General features: G+C 38.5%; 1 protein-coding gene across 1 annotated transcript in view; it reads right to left on the bottom strand.

Annotated features, from left to right (window-relative positions):
- The window catches only part of LOC126168267 (calcium-activated potassium channel slowpoke), a 908898-nt gene that overhangs the window by 604196 nt on the left and 282556 nt on the right, over positions 1-22146 (bottom strand). The window contains exon 8 of the mRNA XM_049920542.1: positions 20467-20572. Within this exon, the coding sequence (XP_049776499.1) occupies positions 20467-20572 (106 nt within the window). The remainder of the gene's footprint in view (positions 1-20466; positions 20573-22146) is intronic.

Here is a 22146-nt window from a genome sequence, read left to right as displayed (position 1 = left end):
ACATCATTCCTATGACCCAGCACTGTTCAGTGGCTACACTACCACATGCTACAGATAGCATAGCTTCTGCATCATGCACAGTACTTCCTGCACACCACTGAGCTCTTTTGAGGGCACCTCACAAATACTGAAGCTTTTCCTTCCCAGGAATCCTCTACACTTTATCCGGAGTTTGGCAATGCCTAGTATTCATGGACCATCTTCCTCACAATTCTGTTTTTCTTGCTGTTTCCCTCCTGGCTACCTCTAGCCCCAGTGCCATCTCTTTGGGTCCCACCACCACTGGCATTCTCCTCACTGCCAGCCCACATGCCACCAGCCCATTCAACTCTCTCCTCCTTTGGCTGTGCCCTTGTGCTTTCAGGGCCTTTAGCTCCTGACCTTTTTGTGGTCTGATGATAACACCATCTGGTCCTCTGTCAATTCTGCCGACCTCACCCTGTCCCTCAGGACTTGCTGCTCTTGGTTCGGCCTTTTTTTCTGCCTGCTGCCAACTTTCAGCTCAGATTCTCATAGTCCAATTTCCTCTTGCAGGCATCCTCCCCTTTCAGTGTTGGACTTGCGTGTCTCCTGTTCTTGTCTTCTTCTTCAACCAGCATCGACACAGTGTGCATGCCAACTTTTACCCAGTGCCACACTGATGTGATCACTACATCGAGACATCTTTCATCACAGTTATCTCTTGCAGCCTCATGGACTTTCCTGGACCTCCTGTTCTTGGATTGTGGAAGTTTCACCACAAGGCCTGGCCACATTGGATCTCACTGCCTTCAGTGGCCTTTCTTCACAATGGTGCTGCTTGCATCTCATTTTTCAAGTCTACTCCTTGCATAATCTCCCTCCCTTTCTGCCTGGCAGCTCCCCTTCACCAGCCACAAACAGTGCTGCTTCCACCTTCTGCCAGAAGAGGTCAGCCATATCTGGCCTTACTTCCAAGAGATGCTCAGTGCACTGGGCTTCTACTACCACCAGCAATGATGCATTCAAAAACTGGGGACATTCCTCTAGCATTGCTGCATCTGGAACCAGCTACCCTTATGTCCTCTCCAGCTGTTACAACCTGGCAAGCCCCATCGGCACCTTTATGTCCGTGTGGCCACCATTGGTTAGAGCAATAGTTTCCCATTGACCAGCATTGCTTCTTTCTGGGTGCTAGTCACAATCTTTCTGGGCCCTCAGCTGGATTTCATTTGTCTCCTGTTCACTGATCCTGGAAGTTTTGTCACAAGCCTGGCCTCTCCTGGTCATGCAGCCTTTAGCAGTCCAGCAGCTTTTCTCAATGAAAACCTTGCATGATTCTTGTCTTTTTTTTCTCAGTTTCACTATCCCTGAATGGCTCTGCCATCTCCTCCTTGGAAAAGATCAGTGCCATAGTATGAGGGCTGTTCAATACAGAATAATTATAATTTTTTTATGGTCATAATTTCTCACATTAAAATTTAACCTTATGATATTTTGTTAGCTTAATGTGAAACGAACATGCCATAGTAGTTTCATTGTTGGGACTCCTGCTTCCCGCCTGTGAGAGGCAGGCAAGGTCAGACATGTTCAGTACTACCTACCGCTGCAATGGAGGAAACACAAGAGGAACAATATGTGGCTTTGAAATTCTGCTTTTGTCTCAACAAATCTTGAACTGAGGCCTATACAATGTTACAGGAGACCTATGGAGAGTCTGTTCTTCCCTATAGCACAGCTCAAAGGCAGTTTAAAATGTTTAAAGAGGGGAAACAACCAATTTCAAAGGAAAGTGGACCCGGTGCTGCAGTTACTGCTCTTACGGAAGAAAACATCAACACTGCTGCTGTCATTGGGAGAGAGGGACAACGAATTACCTTAAGATCACTTTCTGAAATACTGAACATATCATTGTGATCCACCCACATGTTGATGACAGAAAAATTACATATGACACATGTATGTACGCAATGGGTTCCAAGACCATTGATTCCTGAACAAAATGACATTTATGTGCAGGTCTGCACACAGTTAAAGTTGATGTTAGAGGAAGAACCGGAGTGTCTTTCAAAGGTAATCACTGCTGATGAAACTTGGCTACCTCATCTTGATCCTGAGGGCAAACAGCAAAGCTCAGTGTGTACATCTCCTTCATTAACACCCCCCCCCCCCCCCCCCGCAAAAAAAAAAAAAATAAAAAATAAAATAAAATAAAATAAAATAAAATTGTTGCTTCTGCTGGGAAAGTTATGATCATCTCATTCTTTGATGTTTGTGGAATGGTTTATCAGCATGTTGTACCTGCACACAGGGATGTCCTGAAAACATTGCAAGGCCATATCAGGTGCAAAAGACCTCATTTCTGTGAAGTAGGCCGGATACTGCACCATGATAATGTGTGGCTGCATATTGCCAATGTTGTTGCTGAATATGTTGCAAAAAATCAACGTGAATTGCATCCCTCACCCTCCCTATAGTCCAGATTTAGCCCCATGTGACTTTTCTCTATTCCCTAACATGAAGAAATGCCTTCGTGGGAGGCATCATCAATCATCACAAACAGTGGTGAAGGCCGCAGAGGCGATTTTGAAGGACCTCTCAAAAAATGGTTTCCAGCATGTATTTGAAGAGTGGCAGAAATACTGGGCAAGTGAATCGCATTCATGAGACACTACTTTCAGAAGGACCATCAAAATTATGAGGATGAGTAAAGGCATGTTTTTTAAAAAAATTATGATCATTCTTTAACAGCCCTCAAACCTTCAGCTCCAATCGCCACCACAGCCACTGCCTACACAATGCGGTGGTGCCAAGATCCCCTCCATCAGGAAGAGGACTGCCACATCCTCAGCTGTTATCCAGGGCACAGGGGAGATCGCTGCATTATTTCCTCCAAAGGAAAGAGTAATGTGGCATATGGCTGGTGCCTTTAAGATCCAGCAACACGCCACACAATGGGTTGCAGACCTGGAACGACACCTGCAACTCACCTGCAACTTATACTGTCTACAACAGCCATTGCAGTATGTTAGGGTGCCATATCCATTGGGTACAGCTGGCATTAGCTCGCTCCGTGAGTTATGTGATACTAGAAAACTTTTTGCTCTTCCTCTGTCTGTTAGTCTTTATAAGACTCTGCCCAGCAACTTGGCAGTTAGTACAAGTTTCAGTCTCAATGGTCAACATCTGAAGACCTTGAGTATATTCGACAGAGCACAGTGCTGCCAGTCAGTGTTCTTTATGGTAACCGAGAGACTGTGTACTCGGGAGGTACCTTCAAGAACTATGATTGTGTTAAAGAAAGACTCTCATCAGATCATGGTGATCTTTCAGTTGCCTTCAGTCAAAACTGTTTCAGTTTCTCTCCACAAACTAATGTTACTGTGTACTGATTGTGTAGTAGTAAAGTTTTATGGTTTTTGGCTATCTGGGCACATTCCTCTTCTGTAGTATGCATCACCCACAATGGGATAATAAAGGTAGTATGATAAAATCATGGAAACAATTGTGGAGTATGACATCTCTGTAAAATTACAGCAATGACCCTGCAAAATAACTCACCACACTTTTAGAGCCTTTTAAAGGTACAACATATATTCTTAAAATCAAAAAGTATCCCACATATCAGTTTATTTTTTTGTGAGTGTACAAACTGGAAAGTCATCATAATGCAGAGCCCAACAATATGAAAGTACATTTCTTTCAGTTGGTGTATAAACAGTTTTCTTGTTTAATATATGCTGCATGTCCAGCAGTGAAAACTGTATTTTGTTGCAATATGCCAATTTCTGTGTTGCTGGTATTTGACAGTGTTGTACAATTGTGATACTGACATTTAATAAGAGCACTGAAAAAGCATAGTCTCCTCCTCATTAAGGAGAAAGTTGGAATTCAGACACTGCAAAGAATAGCACCATTTCTCTGCCTGTCTTTCCCATTGTTAAAAATCACATTTTTGGCTGACAGAGATGAAACATTAAATGCTGTACATCAAATTTGTAATGCAATGTAATTTCCAGGTAAGCTAGAGTCAAAGTGAAACATCACAGTAACACATTACTATATTTTTGTGATATCTGTAAATACTTATTTAGGGCCTAGAGAATGTCAATCACATTCACCAATCACAAAAAATTTAATATCTGTTTCTGGAGCGGCTACATGGGCCAAGTGATAATTTGCTGATGAGGTTGGCTTCTATTTAACTTAAATGGATGGTAGTTATGATGAAATCTGCTTGATAAGTGGAAGTGTAAAAGTTGTCCTCTTCCCAAGCTATCTAATTTAGCAAAAAGAATGTTTTGTGTTTCAGTCTCAAATGTGGCTAGCGAAAGAAATTTCAGTGCTTCAAGGAACCTTACCTCAGACAGACAAAGCAGACTTGATCCAAAACGATTTGCTGAGATCCTGACAATTCACTGTAATTGCAACGCTTACAGAGAATAACTGTGAGGCAGTTTTGTTTCTTTTAGGTTTCCATTTTCTTAGGTGGTAACATTCACTGATGTAAATCTAAATTCATAAAGACTGACCATCATTTTAGAAATTGGTAGTTATAAGACTAAAAACAGCCGACCAGTTGCAATGGATAAAGTAATCTTTACCTAGGTTTTGACAGATTTAAATCTGTCTTCTTCAGAAGGTGGCAGTGTTGTTTTTGTTGTTGTTGTTGTTGTGGTCTTCAGTCCTGAGACTGGTTTGATGCAGCTCTCCATGCTACTCTATCCTGTGCAAGCTTCTTCAGCTCCCAGTACCTACTGCAACCTACATCCTTCTGAATCTGCTTAGTGTATTCACCTCTTGGTCTCCCCCTACGATTTTTACCCTCCACGCTGCCCTCCAATACTAAATTGCTGATCCCTTGATGCCTCAGAACATGTCCTACCAGCTGATCCCTTCTTCTGGTCAAGTTGTGCCACAAACTTCTCCTCTCCCCAATCCTATTCAATACTTCCTCATTAGTTATGTGATCTACCCATCTAATCTTCAGCATTCTTCTGTAGCACCACATTTCGAAAGCTTCTATTCTCTTCTTGTCCAAACTGTTTACCGTCCATGTTTCACTTCCATACATGGCTACACTCCATACAAATACTTTCAGAAATGACTTCCTGACACTTAAATCTATACTCGATGTTAACAAATTTCTCTTCTTCAGAAACGCTTTCCTTGCCATTGCCAGTCTACATTTTATATCCACTCTACTTCGACCATCATCAGTTATTTTGCTCCCCAAATAGTAAAACTCGACGATGATACATCATTCCATATAAATGTAATACTGCCGCCTTCTGAAGAAGACAGATTTAAATCTGTCGAAACCTAGGTAAAGATTACTTTATCCATTGCAACTGGATGGCTGTTTTTAGTCTTATTGCGTGGAACCATTGCTGTTGCGCAGCTATGTTAAAAAAAAAAAAATTGATAGTTACTTAGTTTTTCTGTGAAACTTCCAGCTGTGTCCAAATTTATATTGTTAAGGCAAGCTTTTTTTATCTTATGGATCACAAAGTTGGCTTGATTACACACAACCATTCAGGAATATATCTGTAAAGCACAACTAAACTGATCTGAGTGTAGTTACATCAACTGGTGGATGTATATCAGAAGTAACATCAGCCTGCAGACACAAAAGGCAACTACTGTATACCTATCACAATTGCAAGGTTGCAAGCACACCAGACTGGGTGGCCTCTGTCTTCCACATGGGTAACTCACCATACTGAGTGCAGTGCTTGTGAGCTACAGAGCCCTCTTTCCTATATTTCTTTGTAATCCAAACTAATCATTCCTGAAGTTGGTCTTAAAGAGACTTGCCATTTTTTCTGCAAATAATTTATAAAACAGGTAGTCCCACAATATTCATACCTCTATGCACCTACTTGCTTTGGAATTGGATTTTTTACTTCCCTCTTGAGGGCTTAGGATATTTTGTCTCTCTCATGTACTTTGTGAACAGGGTGCAATAGTTTTATAATGCCTAGCTCCCTCAAAGATCTCAATAAATCAAGAAATGTCATCTACTTCATGTGCCTTCTTTCCACTTAGGTCTTTCAGTGCTCTGTCGAATTTTCCCACAGTATTGTATCTAAAATAGTATCTTCAAGTACCTCCTCCTTTCTGTCCACTGTACTGACTCCCAAGTGCAATCATTTGCATAGTCCTTCAATATATTCCATCCACTTTTCAGCTTTTCTTTCTGTGTTGAGTTGTGGCTTTCTATCTAAACTCCTGATGCTTTCCTTTTCTCTAAAGGACATTTTAATTTTCCCATAGGTGGCACCTATCTTTCCCAGACTCATGCATGCTTCTAAAAATTTGAATTTGTCTTTTAGTCATGTATTCTTTGCCATTTAGAACTTCCTGTTAATCTCATTTGTATAATCTCTGTATTCCAACATTCTTCTTCATTTGGTACAATTTTTTTTTATATTTCATCCTTCTGTCAATTAAATTAATTATCCCAAGAGTATCCGAGGGTTGTTACTGGGCTTCATCCCTTTGCCCCTTTGATTATCTGTTACTTCATTTCTCAAACCTACCCATTTATCTTCAATTAACACCATTCCACTGTTTCAGTCAGTAACTGCCAAGCGTTGTCTTTAATTCTCAACAACCTGTGGCTCCTTCAATTTACTCAGGTACCACACCCTTAATTTTCTACTTTGATTAAATTTCTGCACTTTTACCCTGCAGCACATAACCAATTAATTAAGGTCAGAATCTACATCTGCCACAGTAAAAAGTTTCGTAGTTTGAAATCTGGTTTTCATACCTCTGTCTTACCAATACATAAAATTTGCCTGATGTCTTCTGGTGTCTCTGTGTGTATTTTACATATATAACTCTTTTGATGACTGTGAAATGAAGTTTTAGCACTGATTGAATTTAGCTTTGTGTTACATTCTACCATTTAGTTTATTTTCATTTCTTTCCTCTAGTGCATTTTCTCATACTAATTTTCTTTTCTTCCTTTTTCTACTATCGAATTCCAGTCTCCTATTACAATCACATTCTTGTCTTTCTTAACCATCCACCTAATTTCTTTTATCACAGTCATACACTGTTTCAATCTCCTCATTTTCTGTTATATCTCCACAGTTATTATCAAAAATGATGCCTGAAACCTACAACATGATTTATATTTGTCTGAAGAAGTACATCAAGGTACTGTAAAACAAACAAAAAATAAAACAAATGATGCTTAAGTAAACTCTATCACTATCCATTTGTAGCATAAATAGTCATAATAAATAATAGTAATGAAAGAAACACAAGATCCCTTTGTAGAAACTTTTGCAGCACACCTGTATCTGCCACATTATGTACTTTAAAATGAGTTGTATTTTTGCATGCACAGACAGCACATGGTAGTCAGCCGGGATACTAGCCAGACAGCGCTACATGGGTCGGCTGTTGGATGGTCAGACCCAACAACCTACCTGACAAGAAAAACTGGTTAGGAAGCCCCTATGGACATCTAATTTGTAGGACAGCCAGTAAATTGGAATACATGTAGGGCCATTTGATGATCTGTTGGGAGCATATCCACCCCCCCCCCCTCCCACAAAGAATATTTTACCCAAGATCATCATTAGACCATACCGTACAGATGAATCTCCTCAGGGAAAGTAACAGCTGTACTTTCCCCCTTGCTTTCTGCAATTTGCTGTACTAACAAAGCAAGGCCAAGTAGCCTAATGTTTTAAGGCCAGATCAGGCAATCTGGTACCTGTCAATTGGCATCATCATGGCTCACAAAGGAGTGAAGTGTGGTGGATTGGGAGTTGGGGGAGGTAATTCTATGCTGTAACTTCTTCCTTGCACTGTCATTATATTTGTGTGTGTTGTGGCGGTTTGTATCTTTTGGGTTAGGTTGTTAGCTGTGGTGTCCAGCTCTCCTTAGGTAGCAGGTCCACTGTTAGTTATACTCCCAATTCAACTGTAATCTTTTGAATTTGTTCTGTGGAGGTGTTTTATTCTATGGAACCTGTCTAGCATTGTATCATAGTTTGATATGAGATCTTTGATTGTATCTAATATTACTTCATTGAGCACATTTCTGCTGATTACTATGTCTACACATCTGGTCAGCAGTCAGAAAAAAATTAGGATATGTGGGGACCATCTGGCACATGCACAAGCCAGTGGACTCTGTCCTCAAGTCTAAAACGTTAAACATCTTCAATTTAATACAGGCTGCTTTGAAATCAGGCTATCCCCCATAGAATTTTAGCATGATACTCAAAAGTTTCTTTTTTTAGATACAGTACTTTTCTAGTAGCCACAGATCTGAGATAAGGAGTTCTACCCTAGTGTAAGGGTATTTCTACAACATGTCCTCCTCTTTGCTGGCTTGGTGAGTAGCAATTGTTTCGAAGACCCAAGTGCTGTGGCTTAAAAGCTCCCAATATTTACTCCGTAACTCATCAAAATTATTACAACTGATCAGCTGATTAACAAATCATCAGTGAGCCAAGGAGGAAACATGACTGGTAGCACAATAACGTAAAGTTCATTACCTTAAGTCTGGCATATTCTGAATAAGAAATTTCTGATTGTAATGTAATTAAGACTAGGAGAATGGAAGGCATGGATAATATGTAATGGCTGCAGTAAATAAGAATATCAGATCTAGAATGTAGAACAGATGAAATAACATTGCTGATAAACACAGAAAGTCAAAGGTCAGTGTATGAAACCTGTTTCAAATATTGGAGTTAACTGATCTCCCCCTCCTCCCTTCAGTTCATAAAACATCAAAAATATTACTGTCTTGACAGAACAGAGTTGCTAATTTACATAATGAAGTTGAAGACTTAAACGCATACAAAGATGAGAACTTGTACAAAGCTATGGGAACATATACTTTCCTTGCATGTATCATTGATGAAAAGCTCTCTGGTTTTTGGACCGGATGGCAGTATGAAAGTACCATAACATTGTGCACAATTTCATACTTATCACTTTTTTCACAATATAATGATGGGTATGACAATCTCTGAAAGGCCACAGTATTTCAATACTGTTCCCCAGCTGGAGACATGAGAGCTTTTATCAGTTGTACAAGTATGTGAAGAGATCTTTAAGAATTGTTGCATTTTTTAGCTGTTTCAGTCACCAATCCACAATAGAAGCGATCTGTATGTGACCAACAGGAAATCAAGTTATTCCAGAGTAATGATTTTACTGACATTTATTGTTGTCAAATAACAAGTGACAAAGAAATTATATGAACTTTTGCAGTACAGTGATTCCATTTTTAGTAAGTAATTTGGACAACAACACGATGTGCAATAATTTTTGACATAGTTTCTGTAGCATTTCAGCAGCTGCCACATACTGACTGTAGAAAATAGTTTCAATGGCATTTATTTACTTCTGTGAGTGCTTTTAATCAGTAGATCATCAGATAAATTTGAGGCAGAAGCGAAGTGGGTATCAAGTTAATAACAAATGATATCTGTCAAATCCTGAATGGAAATTAGGTCTTAAATTTGTCTGAAGATGGTCAACTGACAGAGTGCTCATAATAGCACCATGAATACTGTTTTCGGACAGGAGGATGAGTTGGTTGATGTTCACAAGCAGCTAGAAATTGTCCTGATTACTGTCAAATGATTGGCAACTGGTGCAAATCGGTTTGTTGGAAGAGCTCCCAAGAGTTGTGTACATGTGGTACTGGTATCAGAGGTGCCTCAAGTACTATCCTCTCCTGTGGACCCTGTCTTCTCTGCAGAAAATATAGGATCTGTTATTACTTGTCCACTTGACTGTGAGTAGCACGTCGATGGTACATCAAGGTATTCTGTACAAGGTGGAAGAGTACCAGGGAGGCCTCAGGGCATTGTACTGACCCTCCTAACCAACAAGTTTGAGGTGGTACTGTCTTTTAGTGAAACTGAGCCAGTGGGATTCACTTCACCTTTTTTTGGAGAAACCTGTTTTGTCCAGTGTCAAGAGGAGGCAATTGCAAAATGATAGGGGTCGATTAATCATCAGCAGTTCAAACATATGGTGAAAGATAGTACCCCTTAAGGGACAGGAAAGGACACCAGGTGCACTCGGTGAGTGTGCATTGGGGCCTCATTCGACAGGTAGCAGCTATTCCAACAGCCACTGAGGGAACAGGGTGCAAGCAACTGCAGATTATGGCACACATTGGAACAAATGATGCCTGTCATCTGTGCTCCAAGGTCATGCTTGGGTCATTCCAATGACTGGCAGAGGAGGTTGAGAAGACCAGCCTTGTTCTTGGAGTTCCAACGAAGCTCACAGTGTTTAACATTGACCCCAGAACTGATCATGGCCCTTTGGTTCTCAGTCAGGTGGAGGGACAAACCAGAGACTTTGAAGGTTCTGTAACAAGCTAGGCCATGACTTCCTGGACTACTGCCACATGGTTGAGAACTGTAGAATCCTAATGGGTCAGGTGAGCACTACATATTACAGGCTGCTACTCAGGTATCTGGTTGTGTGTGGGTTGCACACAAGGAATATTTAAGATTAGGCAACTCTCCATCCAATCCAAATATCCAATCCAGATAATGATAGCTGTAGGAAACTCAGAAGTACCCGTGTTAAGATGGAAAGAAATGCATCCCACAGGTGTGAGTATTAAAATCCTAATGGTTAACTGCCGAAGCATTTGCAACAAAGTGCTATAGTTCAAAGTGCTCCTGAAGACCAGTGAAGCTCACATAATACTATGTATAGAAAAGTGGTTGAACTGATACCACTGAGATTTTTGAGAAAAATTTAAGTGTATATTGAAAGGATAGGCAAATGGGAAATGGAGGTGATGTATTTGTCACAGTAGACAAGAAACTCAAATGCACCTTACAGAAACTAAAGCTGCATGTGAGATTATTTGGGCAAGACTCAGTATCAGGAGTGGGCATAAGATGATAATTGGATTATTCTATCACCCACCAGACTCATCTCCTGATGTGAGCAAAAACTTTAGGTAAAACCTCAGTTTACTTGTACACAAGTTTCCCAATCATACTGTAATCATTGGTAGAGACTTTAATCATCCAACAGCCAACTGGGAAAATTACAGTTTTGCTAGCGGTGGTCATTTATAGGAGATCCTGTGAAAAATTTGTAAACGTCTTCTCTGAAAACTATGTAGAACAGATAGTTATGAACTCCATTCATGATGGAAATATATTGGATCTAATGGCAACATGTACACCTAATTTCTTTCAGGATGTCCACACTGAAATGGGTATCAGTGACCATGAGTACAAAGTACAAAGGACAACTAAAACAAGCAGAAAGGTACGTACATAGAGTAAACTAGATTAAAAAAACAGTAGTGCCAGATATCAATGAAGAACTTGAACCTTTCAGCAAAGGGCATGAGCATGTAGAGAAACTCTGGTTCAAGTTTGAAAGAATAGCTGACCATGCACTGGGTAGATATTTACCCAGTAGAACAGTTCATAATGGAAGGGAACCTCCAAGGTATATGGTCACTGTAAAGAAACTTCTATAGAAACAAAGATTACTGCATAATATGTGTAAAAAAATAAATAAATAAAAGCATTGCGCTATAGACAGAGAGACATGCAGAATGAAATGTGTTTCGCTGTCAAGAGAGTAATGCATAATGCCTTCAATGGCTACTATAGGAGTGTCAATGATACTTCACAAAACCCAAAGAAATTCTGGTCATATGTGAAGGCTGTTAGTGACACAAAAGTTAGTGTCCACTCCCTAGCAAATGAGCCAGGAATTGAAAGTGAGGGTGTCAAAGTAAAAACTGAAATGCTTAACTCTGTTTTCAAATGTTCCTCTACAAATGAAAACTCAGGAGAACTGCCACAATTTAATAATTGTAATACTCTGAAGACAAATGAAATACGTGTTAGTGTCTGTGATGTTGAGAAACAGCTGAAATCATTAAAATTAAACAAAGCTTCATGGACTGATGACATCCCTGTCAGATTCCTACTGAATTTGTGGCTGAGTTGGCCCCTCTTCTAACTACAATCTATCGTAGATGCCTCAAACAAAAAAACCATGCCCAGCTCTTAGAAGAAGATACAGGTCACAACCATCTACAAGAAGGGTAGTAGAAGTGATCCACAAAACTATTACACTTGACACTGATTTGTTGTAGACTCTTAGAACATATTCTGAGCTCAAACATAATGAGGTATCTTTAACATAATGATCTCCTAAATGTTAACCAGCACGGATTCTGAAAACACTGATCATGTGAAACCCAACTCGCACTTTTCTCACATGACATACTGAAAGCTATGAATGAAGGCAGGCAGGTAGATGCACATTATTTCCTGGTTTCAGAAATGTATTTGACTCAGCACCATAGACTAAATTGAAGACTTTTTGGCAGGGAGGATACATCAAGTTAGTTAGGATGGAGAGTCACATAATGTATGTATGTATGTAGATGTAATTTCAAGTGTGCCCCAGGGAAGTGTGCTGAGATTCTTGCTGTTCATGTTGTATATTGATGAGCTTGCAGATAATATAAATAATAATCTCAGACTTTTTGTGGATGATACAGTTATGTATATTGAAGCACTGTCTGAAAGAAGTCATGTAAATAAGAGAGTCTTTAAAAAAGAGAGAGGGGGGGGGGGGGGGGGGGGGGGAGAGAGAGAGAGAGAGAGAGAGAGAGCTCGACTTATGTTTTAGAAACCTATATATTTTCAAACTGTTTACAAAACAAGCTTATCCCCATCAAAATACTATCATTACAACTAATGCATTTGTCCCATCAGAGCTCCCAATGTTAGAAATACTTTTTGTAGTAATCTGCAGAATTGGCTGACAGCTTCTCCCTCATTTTTTTCTTGACTCCTTCAGTGTTGTCAAATCAGCATCCTTTCATGCTCCTTTTCATGCATGGGAATAAGAAAAAGTCACAAGGAGCCACATCAGACGAATCAGGTGCCTGGAGCAGCAGAACTTGCCCTTTTTAGCCAAAAACTATCTATGAGAGATTGTTGCATGTGCAGGTGCATTGTTGTGACGGATGAACCAGTCTCCTGTCTGCCAAAAATCAAGTCTTTCTTTACAAACAATGTTGCGCAATCATCTTAAAACTTCCAAATAAAAGGACTGATTGACGGTCTGGCCTTGGGGGAACAACTCTGAACGAACTATGACTTGGCATCAAAAAAGGAAATCAGCATTGTTTTGATGTTTGATTTGAGTCGATGACATTTTTTTGGACATCATGATGATGATGACGTCTTCCATTGGTTTGACTGTTGCTTTGTTTCTGACTTGTCACTAGTAATGACCTTTGACAGAAAGTCTGGATCAGTTTCAAGCTGTTGTTTCAAAGCACAACATATTTCAACTCTATATTCCTTTTGATTTTGAGTCAAAACCCAAGGATGATGATGTTCGGTTTGTGGGGTGCTCAACTGCATGGTCATCAGTGGCCATACAAACTCCTAATTTTTACACAGTCCAATTGTTTACACAGTCCAATCAAGCTACTGTCACAAATAATGATGATGATGATGATAAAATGATGAGCACAACATAAACACCCAGTCCTAGACCATGAGCTGTGGACAGGAACCAATGGACAAACTAGGCAGCAACCCTTTTCATTCCCAAATCTTCCATTAAAATTCGCTGAACCAAGTTCCAAGGTAACCTATAGTCCCTGACAGTTGATCAATTGTCTGTCGACAGTCTGTGAGCACAAGCTCTCAAATTTTTCCAATATTTCCATCGATTTGAGCAGTTGACGGATGTCCAGGTTGAGGTTTGTCATCAGTTGAGATGTCGCCATTGTTAAATTGAGCAAACCATTCGTACACTTGAGTTTTTACCATAGTGTCATCTTGTTAAGCTGTTTTCAACATTAAAACAGTTTCAGCAGCATTTTTACTGTGTAGAGAACAAAATTTCACAGCTGCACATTGTTCACTTAAACTTGCTGTCATAAAAAATGTAACGAGAACAGGGTGTAGAAAAATTTCTACTACCAGTCACAATAAAAGATTATTTATTCATCAAACAACCGGTTTTGGGCTTGTGCCCATTATCAGGTATTTATACATTTATGTAGATGTTTATATTGCCGGGGATCACTGTTTGAATACGAAGACAATTATTTGCTGGTGACTAAACAGATACAAGTGGAATAATTGTAGGTGGCAAGGCAGCATCATTTGTCAAAATGGTATCTGTACTTACATAAAGTAAATACATTAAATTATCACCACAGCATAATTATAAAAAGGATACATCATCTTTAAGTTTTTGACAAATGCTGCCTTGCCACTTACAATTGTTCCATTTGTATCTGTTTAGTCACCAGCGAATAATTTTCTTTGGATTCAAATAGTGATCTCCAACAATACAACAATATAAACATGAACATGAATGTATAAAAACCTGATAATGGGCGAAACCCCAAAACTGGTCTTGTGGAGCATAAATAATCTTTTATTGTGACTGGTAGCGGAAATTTTTCTACCCCGTGTAAAGGAACAGTCACCAAGTTCGTTAGTACCCACTATGGATAAACTCCACGTAACAAGAACAAAACAGTGCTAGCAAAAACAATCACAGCAGATGAACAGAACAAGCCAGGTCAACAACACAGGTGACACTGAACTGGCAATGGGTTGTGCTGTAGACACGTAGTGGCAGAATTGGGTACTACACAAACTCCACCCACAGGAATGTTATTTCATTTTTTTTAGTACCTCCTCGTGTTCAGTCAGACCTTGATAAGATTTAAAAATGGTGCAAAGACTGGCAACATGCTTTAAATGTTCAGAAATGTAAAATTGTGCACTTCACAAAACAAAAAAACAATTGACTATAATATCAATGAGTCACTATTGGAATTGGCCAGCTCATACAAATACTTGGGTGTAACGCTTTGTAGGGATATGAAATGGAGTGCTCACAAAGGCGGCCAGCTCATACAAATACATGCGTGTAACACTTTTTAGGGATATGAAACAGAGTGCTCACAAAGGCTCAGCTTTGGGTAAAGCAGATGGTAGATCTCTGTGTATTGGGAGAATGCTGGGGAAATGTAATTAGTACATAAAGGAGTAAATCGCTTGTGTGACCTGTTCTAGAATACTTCTGTGTATGGGATCCATACCAAACAGGACTAACAGAGGATAGTGAATGTACACAGAGAAGGGCAGCACAAATGGTCACAAGTCTGTTTACCCATGGGAGAGTGTCACAAAAACACTGAAGGAACAGAACTGGAAGACTCTTGAAGACAGACATAAATTATCCCATAAAAGTCTATTAATAAAGTTTCAAGAACTAGCTTTAAATGAGGACTCTAGGAATATACCACAACTGCCAAAGTATCATTCACATAGGGATCGTTAGGATAAGATTAGAATAATTACTTTGACAGGGGTATTCAAATAATCATTCTTCCGGCACTCCATACGTGAACAAAATGGGAAGAAACTCTAATACCCAAAAGCTGGTACAATGGGATGTATCGTCTGCCATACACTTCACAGTGGTTTGCAGAGTACAGATGTAGATGTAGATATAGGATAGTAGACGAATGTGATTAAGATTTGACATTTTCACAATTGGGATGGGTAATGATGTAAATATGTGAAAGGTAACAGGTGGGAAGCATTTTTGCAGGTTGATGGTTGAAAAAAAATAGAGGAAGCGAAAGAAAGAATAAAAGGAAAAGTGTTGATATGTTGTCATAGAGAGAATGAAAGTGAGAAGGAGCAGAATATACTCAGATGGTACAACAAAACTGGATTCAACAGAGAAAAAGACTATGATTTTTTTAACTTTTTATAGCTTGTGGGGATTTTCACAGTTATTAAATCCCCTAACCTCCAAAACTACACTATAAATTTTAATACTCTCTTAATATTTAGTTCCCATTTGCTAGCTCCCAGACTTTAGTGTCAAGTTTCCCATTAGTCACTATGCATAAAAATTTATAAAAATGAAATTTTCTTGCACTCAAACCTCAGGTTATATTGGTATTAAAAAGGTAGAGTGAAGTGTTTTGGATAGCTCTGGGCTAGTGACCACTTGTACACCCAGCAGAAAGATCATCTTAGTGTCAGTTCCCTACACTAGAGGGTCAAAATATGAATATTACACACTTCCTACTGCTTAGGAAAATGGAGAGAATCAGTTGGTTCTTTTTCAGTTTCATATGGTCGATGGTAGGCTTAATGTGATTTAAGGAAGCACCAATAGTTCATTGGCGGTTTCTCAGAAAACCCAATAAAATGGTTTTTTACTATATTTTCACTGTCACCATTGAAGCAAAACTCAACCAAGGATTCCAAGACAGCTATACACAGGAAATGATCGAAATTTTCAGGATATATTCCAAAGATCCTAATCTTTAACAACCTTGAAAATTTTCTTCATATCTTTATCCATTTCCTTGTTACAGACGTTCAAAGTTACCTTACTTGAACATGTAAAATACACATTAAAATCTGGTGTAAGATAAAAGTATGGTTTATAAAGTGATGTAGCATGAACAAATATGCTGTATAGTATCTCCATTATCATCTAGAAATCTCATGTTGTAGTACTGAAGCACATGCAAAATTTTTTTGCTCGTAAAATCTGGCCTGAGATGTAAAATTATTTTGGTGTTATTTCACTTTCATATAAGTAAACTGTCTACATTTTACTGACCAATACATTTATTTTCATATGAGTTACATGCCCTGTTACAGCAGGGAAAAGAAGGGAACCAGTAGAAAAATGCTGCTGTTTGAACACAAAAAACGTTATTATGTTCCTGTTTATTTAAAACACTCTGACATAAGGGGGGTACCAGCAGTCTCATTCTACCTTCCTCAGCACCTTCAAAAATTTTGGCTTGCTAATATGTTAGCACTTTCTTATACTTAGAGAGAAGAAGACCGTGACAGTGACAACAAGACAGAAAAGTCATGAATACTGGAAGATAGTAGACAATGGTTGTGTTATAGAAAGAGCAAAGGAGACAATAGCAGTGTGAGAGAAAGAGAGGGATACTCTGACAGTGAAACAGTCAGTGACAGTGCCATGGGGAAGGAGTAAAGAGAAGAAGACAGTGCCAATGGAAAGGGTGGGAGGGGGAGGAATAAAGGGAAAGGGAAAATGGGTGAGAGGCAGTAAGAACGAGAGACAGCGTGTACAACAATGAGAAGGAAGAGAGAGATAATGACAGTGAGATGAGGCAGAGGTAGTAGGAGAGGGAGACAATGACAGTGAGAGTGGACTGTAGTGGCAAGACAGAATGAAGGGGACTGTGACACAAGAGACAATGACAGTGAGTCACACAAAGGTAATGACAATGAGTTGCACTGAATGAATGAATGCGAAAGGATTATTAGAAGTGGATAGATTTTAGCAACTTACAGGGATAGACTAGTGGGCATGAGTGAGTTACTGTTAGGGAAGCTTGAGTTGATTTCCATGTCAACAAAAGCATATGTTCACGTGCCAAGATATTTGGGAAAATTTGTAAAGAAAGATAGAATGAGACAGCTGGTACTGTCCATTTCAGTCAGTCTTTTAAATAAACAGGAACACATTTGTATTTTTTGTGTTCTGATAGGAGCTTTCCCACTGGTTTATGCATGCACTAATTCTCATAATTAAACAATAGCACAGCCTGAAGTTAATTTTGTGAATGCTGAAAAGCTTGCACTGCAATTGCCTCGGTTAGTGAGCATCCATACAACCCTATATGTGTTCTACAACAACTGCTGCAGGAAAAAATGAAAGATTTCAGAACTATGATACAATAACACATTTTCAAGAAGATATTGTGTTCTTAACACAATGGCAAAAAGACAGCCAAGAAATTATCTTAATAAGCATTGTGCATATAATGCAAGCTGAAGTTGTAAAAATAGTTGATCAAATCAGTTACAGCTGTCTTGGACAACAGAAAGTGATATGTTTGAACCTATAGTAAATAAGGTGCTATGTTTACTGTGCATGGAATTTTAAACACATCATTACAACAATAAATACAAGTCGTGTGTTCACTAGACTGACATTACACACCAGTAATGCTATTGTGACCTTTAAATAATAATGAAAAAGTTTAAAATCTATTTTCTTTAAATTTATGTGTTGTGAGGAGCACAACAGTTACTTCATGCAGTAATAAAGTATCGACATATCAAATAAAACCAAAAATCAAAGAAAACAAAATAGGAATATGAAATTTTAAATTACAGACATTACGAAAAATGCCAATATTACAGACTAGACTCTGACACATGCTGGAGTCCATTTCATGAAATTGTTTAAGAATACATGCTATTATTGGTGATGGTCCAATTCTTTATACTGGACTTCTTAGAAAGGCAGGATACAGTTTCTGAAAATCATTAGTACAAGGAAAAAATAACATTTACACGACAAATTGTGCAAACCATATACGTGCTAAATAGAGCAGAGTATGCAGCTATATGGATAATAGTCAGAAAATAGTAAGTACGCATTGAAAGGAGGAAGGACTTTATGTAATGGATGACCTTGAATCTACAGACATGCAATTTACCCTATTACGAAGTCATTAATACATTGGGTGAGCCTAAACATTTGTAATAATGTTGGAAGATGTTCCCTAAGATCAAAACAAGACAAAATGTTCGTGAAATCTTCTCGGGTGATCAGCCGAGTAAAGGCGTTGTCTTCTAGCGAGAAGACGACGCCTTTACTCGGCTGATCACCCGAGAAGATTTCACGAATGGAATACGCCGAGAAAGTCTCAAATCACATTTAAGACAAAATGTTTCTATGGGCATAGGTAGTACTGAGTTGTGTGTCACAGTGTTACTGGAATACTATCATCACATTACAGGAGATGGTCAAAGTTACTGTATTGAGCAACAAAGCACGCTTGAAAATGCCTCAGCTCAGTTAAACAGCTGCACATGTGTTATGGAGATATTGTTCCAAGTTGTTGTGTGTTAAGCTAGAGTATGGTAAACATGCTTTCTATGCATTAACACCACAAGGAGACTCAGTGAAGTCAGGCGGCTGTGCATGTCAATGCACAGGACCTCCAAACCTGATCCATCATCTCGGGAAAGTCTTGTGCAAAAACTGAGGTACACACAAACTGAATTGTCCTGGGGACCCGTTATCCAGAAGATGCATGAAGAGGTCAGCTCCTAAGACAGTTCCCCTGTACAGACAGTATATCTCTCAAAATGCCAAGTAAGCTGGTCCATTCAACTGATCATGGATAATACTATACAACAGAATGAGTTCAAGTTTGTACAGATGATTAGCAAAAATCACATCAAAGGGATTATTAGCTACTCACACACATGAATTTAGTAGGTTTATGATTTCATCTATTGAAATGTAGCCTTGCTGATGGACCAAATGGATGACTAATGCCAGGATGATACTAGTCATGGGAAAGACAGATTTCTACCAGCAAATGAAAATCAGCCTCACTCAGTTTCCACTTCTTTTGCAAATATTGCAGATACCATGTACAGTCACGTAAAATATGCCTCAAGTACTTGTGACGTGCATTTTATGATCCATTTGTTAGGTATGTATAACTGGATCATTGTTGACAATTGTAATGAATGTTCTCTCCCATGGCAGGTGGGTAGTACACACTAGGATCAACCATTATCCATACCATTAGGCAGTTATGACCCTGTTCCACACGTGATGAAACACTGCTGCAAATATTCTGAATGACAGTTGATCTGTGTATACAACATTCTGCTTCTGCTCACCATATGGGGGTATTAATAACCACATATGTTGCCTGTGTATCCATCATCCATTATCTCCTCAAAAATATCAAGAAATTAAAAAGAATAAGATACACTTTATCCACTTGATCTGTAAGACAGACACTCTATAGTAAAACTTTCATTCTTTTGAAAATTTTCAACTCCTAGCACCTCATGAAATGCTGTTATTTTATGATATTTAATAACCTTTGTGTGCCACTGAGTACCGAAAATATACACAAGTGGGAGCTAACCTATAAATATGGAGGGAAAACTGTGTGAAGCTAAATGTAGAGTAGAGATAATCACTCATCAAACTTGTGAGAAATAGCATAGTTGGAAATATCCTTCAAATAGTTACATTTTCTCCCATGGTGTACCGATTAACAGAAAAGAGTAAATTAAATAAAACAATACCTAAAAGAAATAAAGCCATATTCTACATGTCTGTCTGTCCATCTAATAACCTTTCCTCTGACTCCTGCAGCAAAAGGGTCCAAGGTCAAGTCTAGTAAAATTGGTTTCATTGCTGTTTTTAGTTCTTTGACTAACATCAGGTTTCAACTGATTCATTATTTGATTTCATATTTTAATAGCTGCCTACAAATTTATCACACTGTTTACAATTATTAAACATTATTCAATTATGCTTAAAGTAGGAACATATCTGTGTTACATGCATTATGTAATAGGGCTGTTCTTGGTATTGGTAACAATTACTAAAATTCCAGGGGATGAAAATATTTTTATTTGCACTGCTCCGCCAGTCTTGTCTCACCTTAACCCGTTGAAGATCAATTGGATTCATTATTGAACCTTGGAAGAATTCAACAGTAGTGAAATGCCTCTTGAACAGGCCTTCCAACTCAAGGTCTGGTGGTTTTCTGCTCATTCCAACACCGCCCGCACGAAAAAAGAATCACCGGACCAGATAAATAATGAAGAACAACAAAATAAATTATTAATAAAAACCTACAATGCTAAAATCTAGAGTACAAAAAATTAAACAGGTCATAACAGCTAACATTATGCTGCAAACAAATGCACGAAATACAGAGTCATCACACTGCTCATAATATTTTGGATATACCACTGTCTTCAGTCAAACAAATTGTTATTTCAGTCATGATCGTACAAATCTGATGACCTTGTATTCCTTATATGCATGCAAAATACAAAGCAAACTGAAATCTTTTTATGGCTGCACCTGAATGGTTACACAGCAGCATTTAGATGCTGAAAAACCAATTTCAGTGAACAGAAATGTTCCATGAGATACACAAATGAATTACAAGCAATTCAAAGAGAAGACAAATCCATAAGATATAAATTTTCATCTAGATTTCAAAACAAATATTTGAAGGCAATAGTGCCACATATTTCATACACAAATTGAGCACTAGCAGCAGAAAACTATCTTATAAGTAACGCTAGTTAATATAAATCATTTGATATAGATTACATTAATGCATATAATGTAACTTAGCAGTCAGACTACATGACTAACTCTACTGGCTATTATACTACAGCTAATGTCTTACATTCCTGCTATTAGAAAACATGCACATTTTCTAAGATCAGTTGTACTTCAGATGCAACAATGAAAAGATTTCAGTCTGAATAAAAGTGCTGCTTATAGGTATTAAAGAAATACAAGCGAGATGGGGCGAGACTATGTGATGCACCGCAGCATTCCAGAGCCAGGCCAGCAATGAGTTTACCTTCACTCTCTCTAGATCTACAGCATTCATCATAGTTCCCTGAAAAAACTCGACAGTCGTGTAGTGCCGTTTGAGCAGTCCTTCCAGCTCGAGATCTGGCTCTTTCCTGCAATATAAGTGGCTGATAGGCTTACAATAGGTTATGTGGTTGATTAGGAAAAAGTAATTCCCACAATGAGATGGATGTCAGAAACAGAAGAAGTGCAGTGGCTGCAAATTCTGTTTAAGAAATGGAAAGTGGTATCTATCAGACAGAGCAGTACTAAAGAATCTAGTTTCCAGCACTTTAAACATGGACCTCTGGTATAAAACTAAACAGGAACTTACTAAACAAAGCACATAATTTCTATGTAGAAACATATGTGATGACAAAATTGAACATGAAGACACTACACTTTGTTGGCACCGAAATAGAGCGGCATCTAATTACTCTAGAAAAGAGATGCATTGTAAACTAAAAAGAGCAGTTCTTCATATGCCAATCTGCCAGAGTGTCCTGTTTCTCTAAAATTTCCTTCATTCATCATAACATAATGAAAAAATAACACACTGAAACACAAACATATAACAAGGAAAATTAATTCCAGCTTCATTGTTAAGGTACTTATTTGATATTACCTGGATATAAGAGGATGTCCTTCTAATAATTGAATATTATATGTTCATGAATATGTTCTTATGAATGATACATACACTATTTTATGGATGAAAATTAAAAGAAAATGATAAATTCTAAC

This window comes from Schistocerca cancellata, chromosome 1 (genome assembly GCF_023864275.1).
Source record: "Schistocerca cancellata isolate TAMUIC-IGC-003103 chromosome 1, iqSchCanc2.1, whole genome shotgun sequence".
Classification (NCBI taxonomy): domain Eukaryota; kingdom Metazoa; phylum Arthropoda; class Insecta; order Orthoptera; family Acrididae; genus Schistocerca; species Schistocerca cancellata.
Note: the sequence above shows the minus strand (reverse complement) of the source record. Positions and strands in the feature narration are given on the sequence as shown.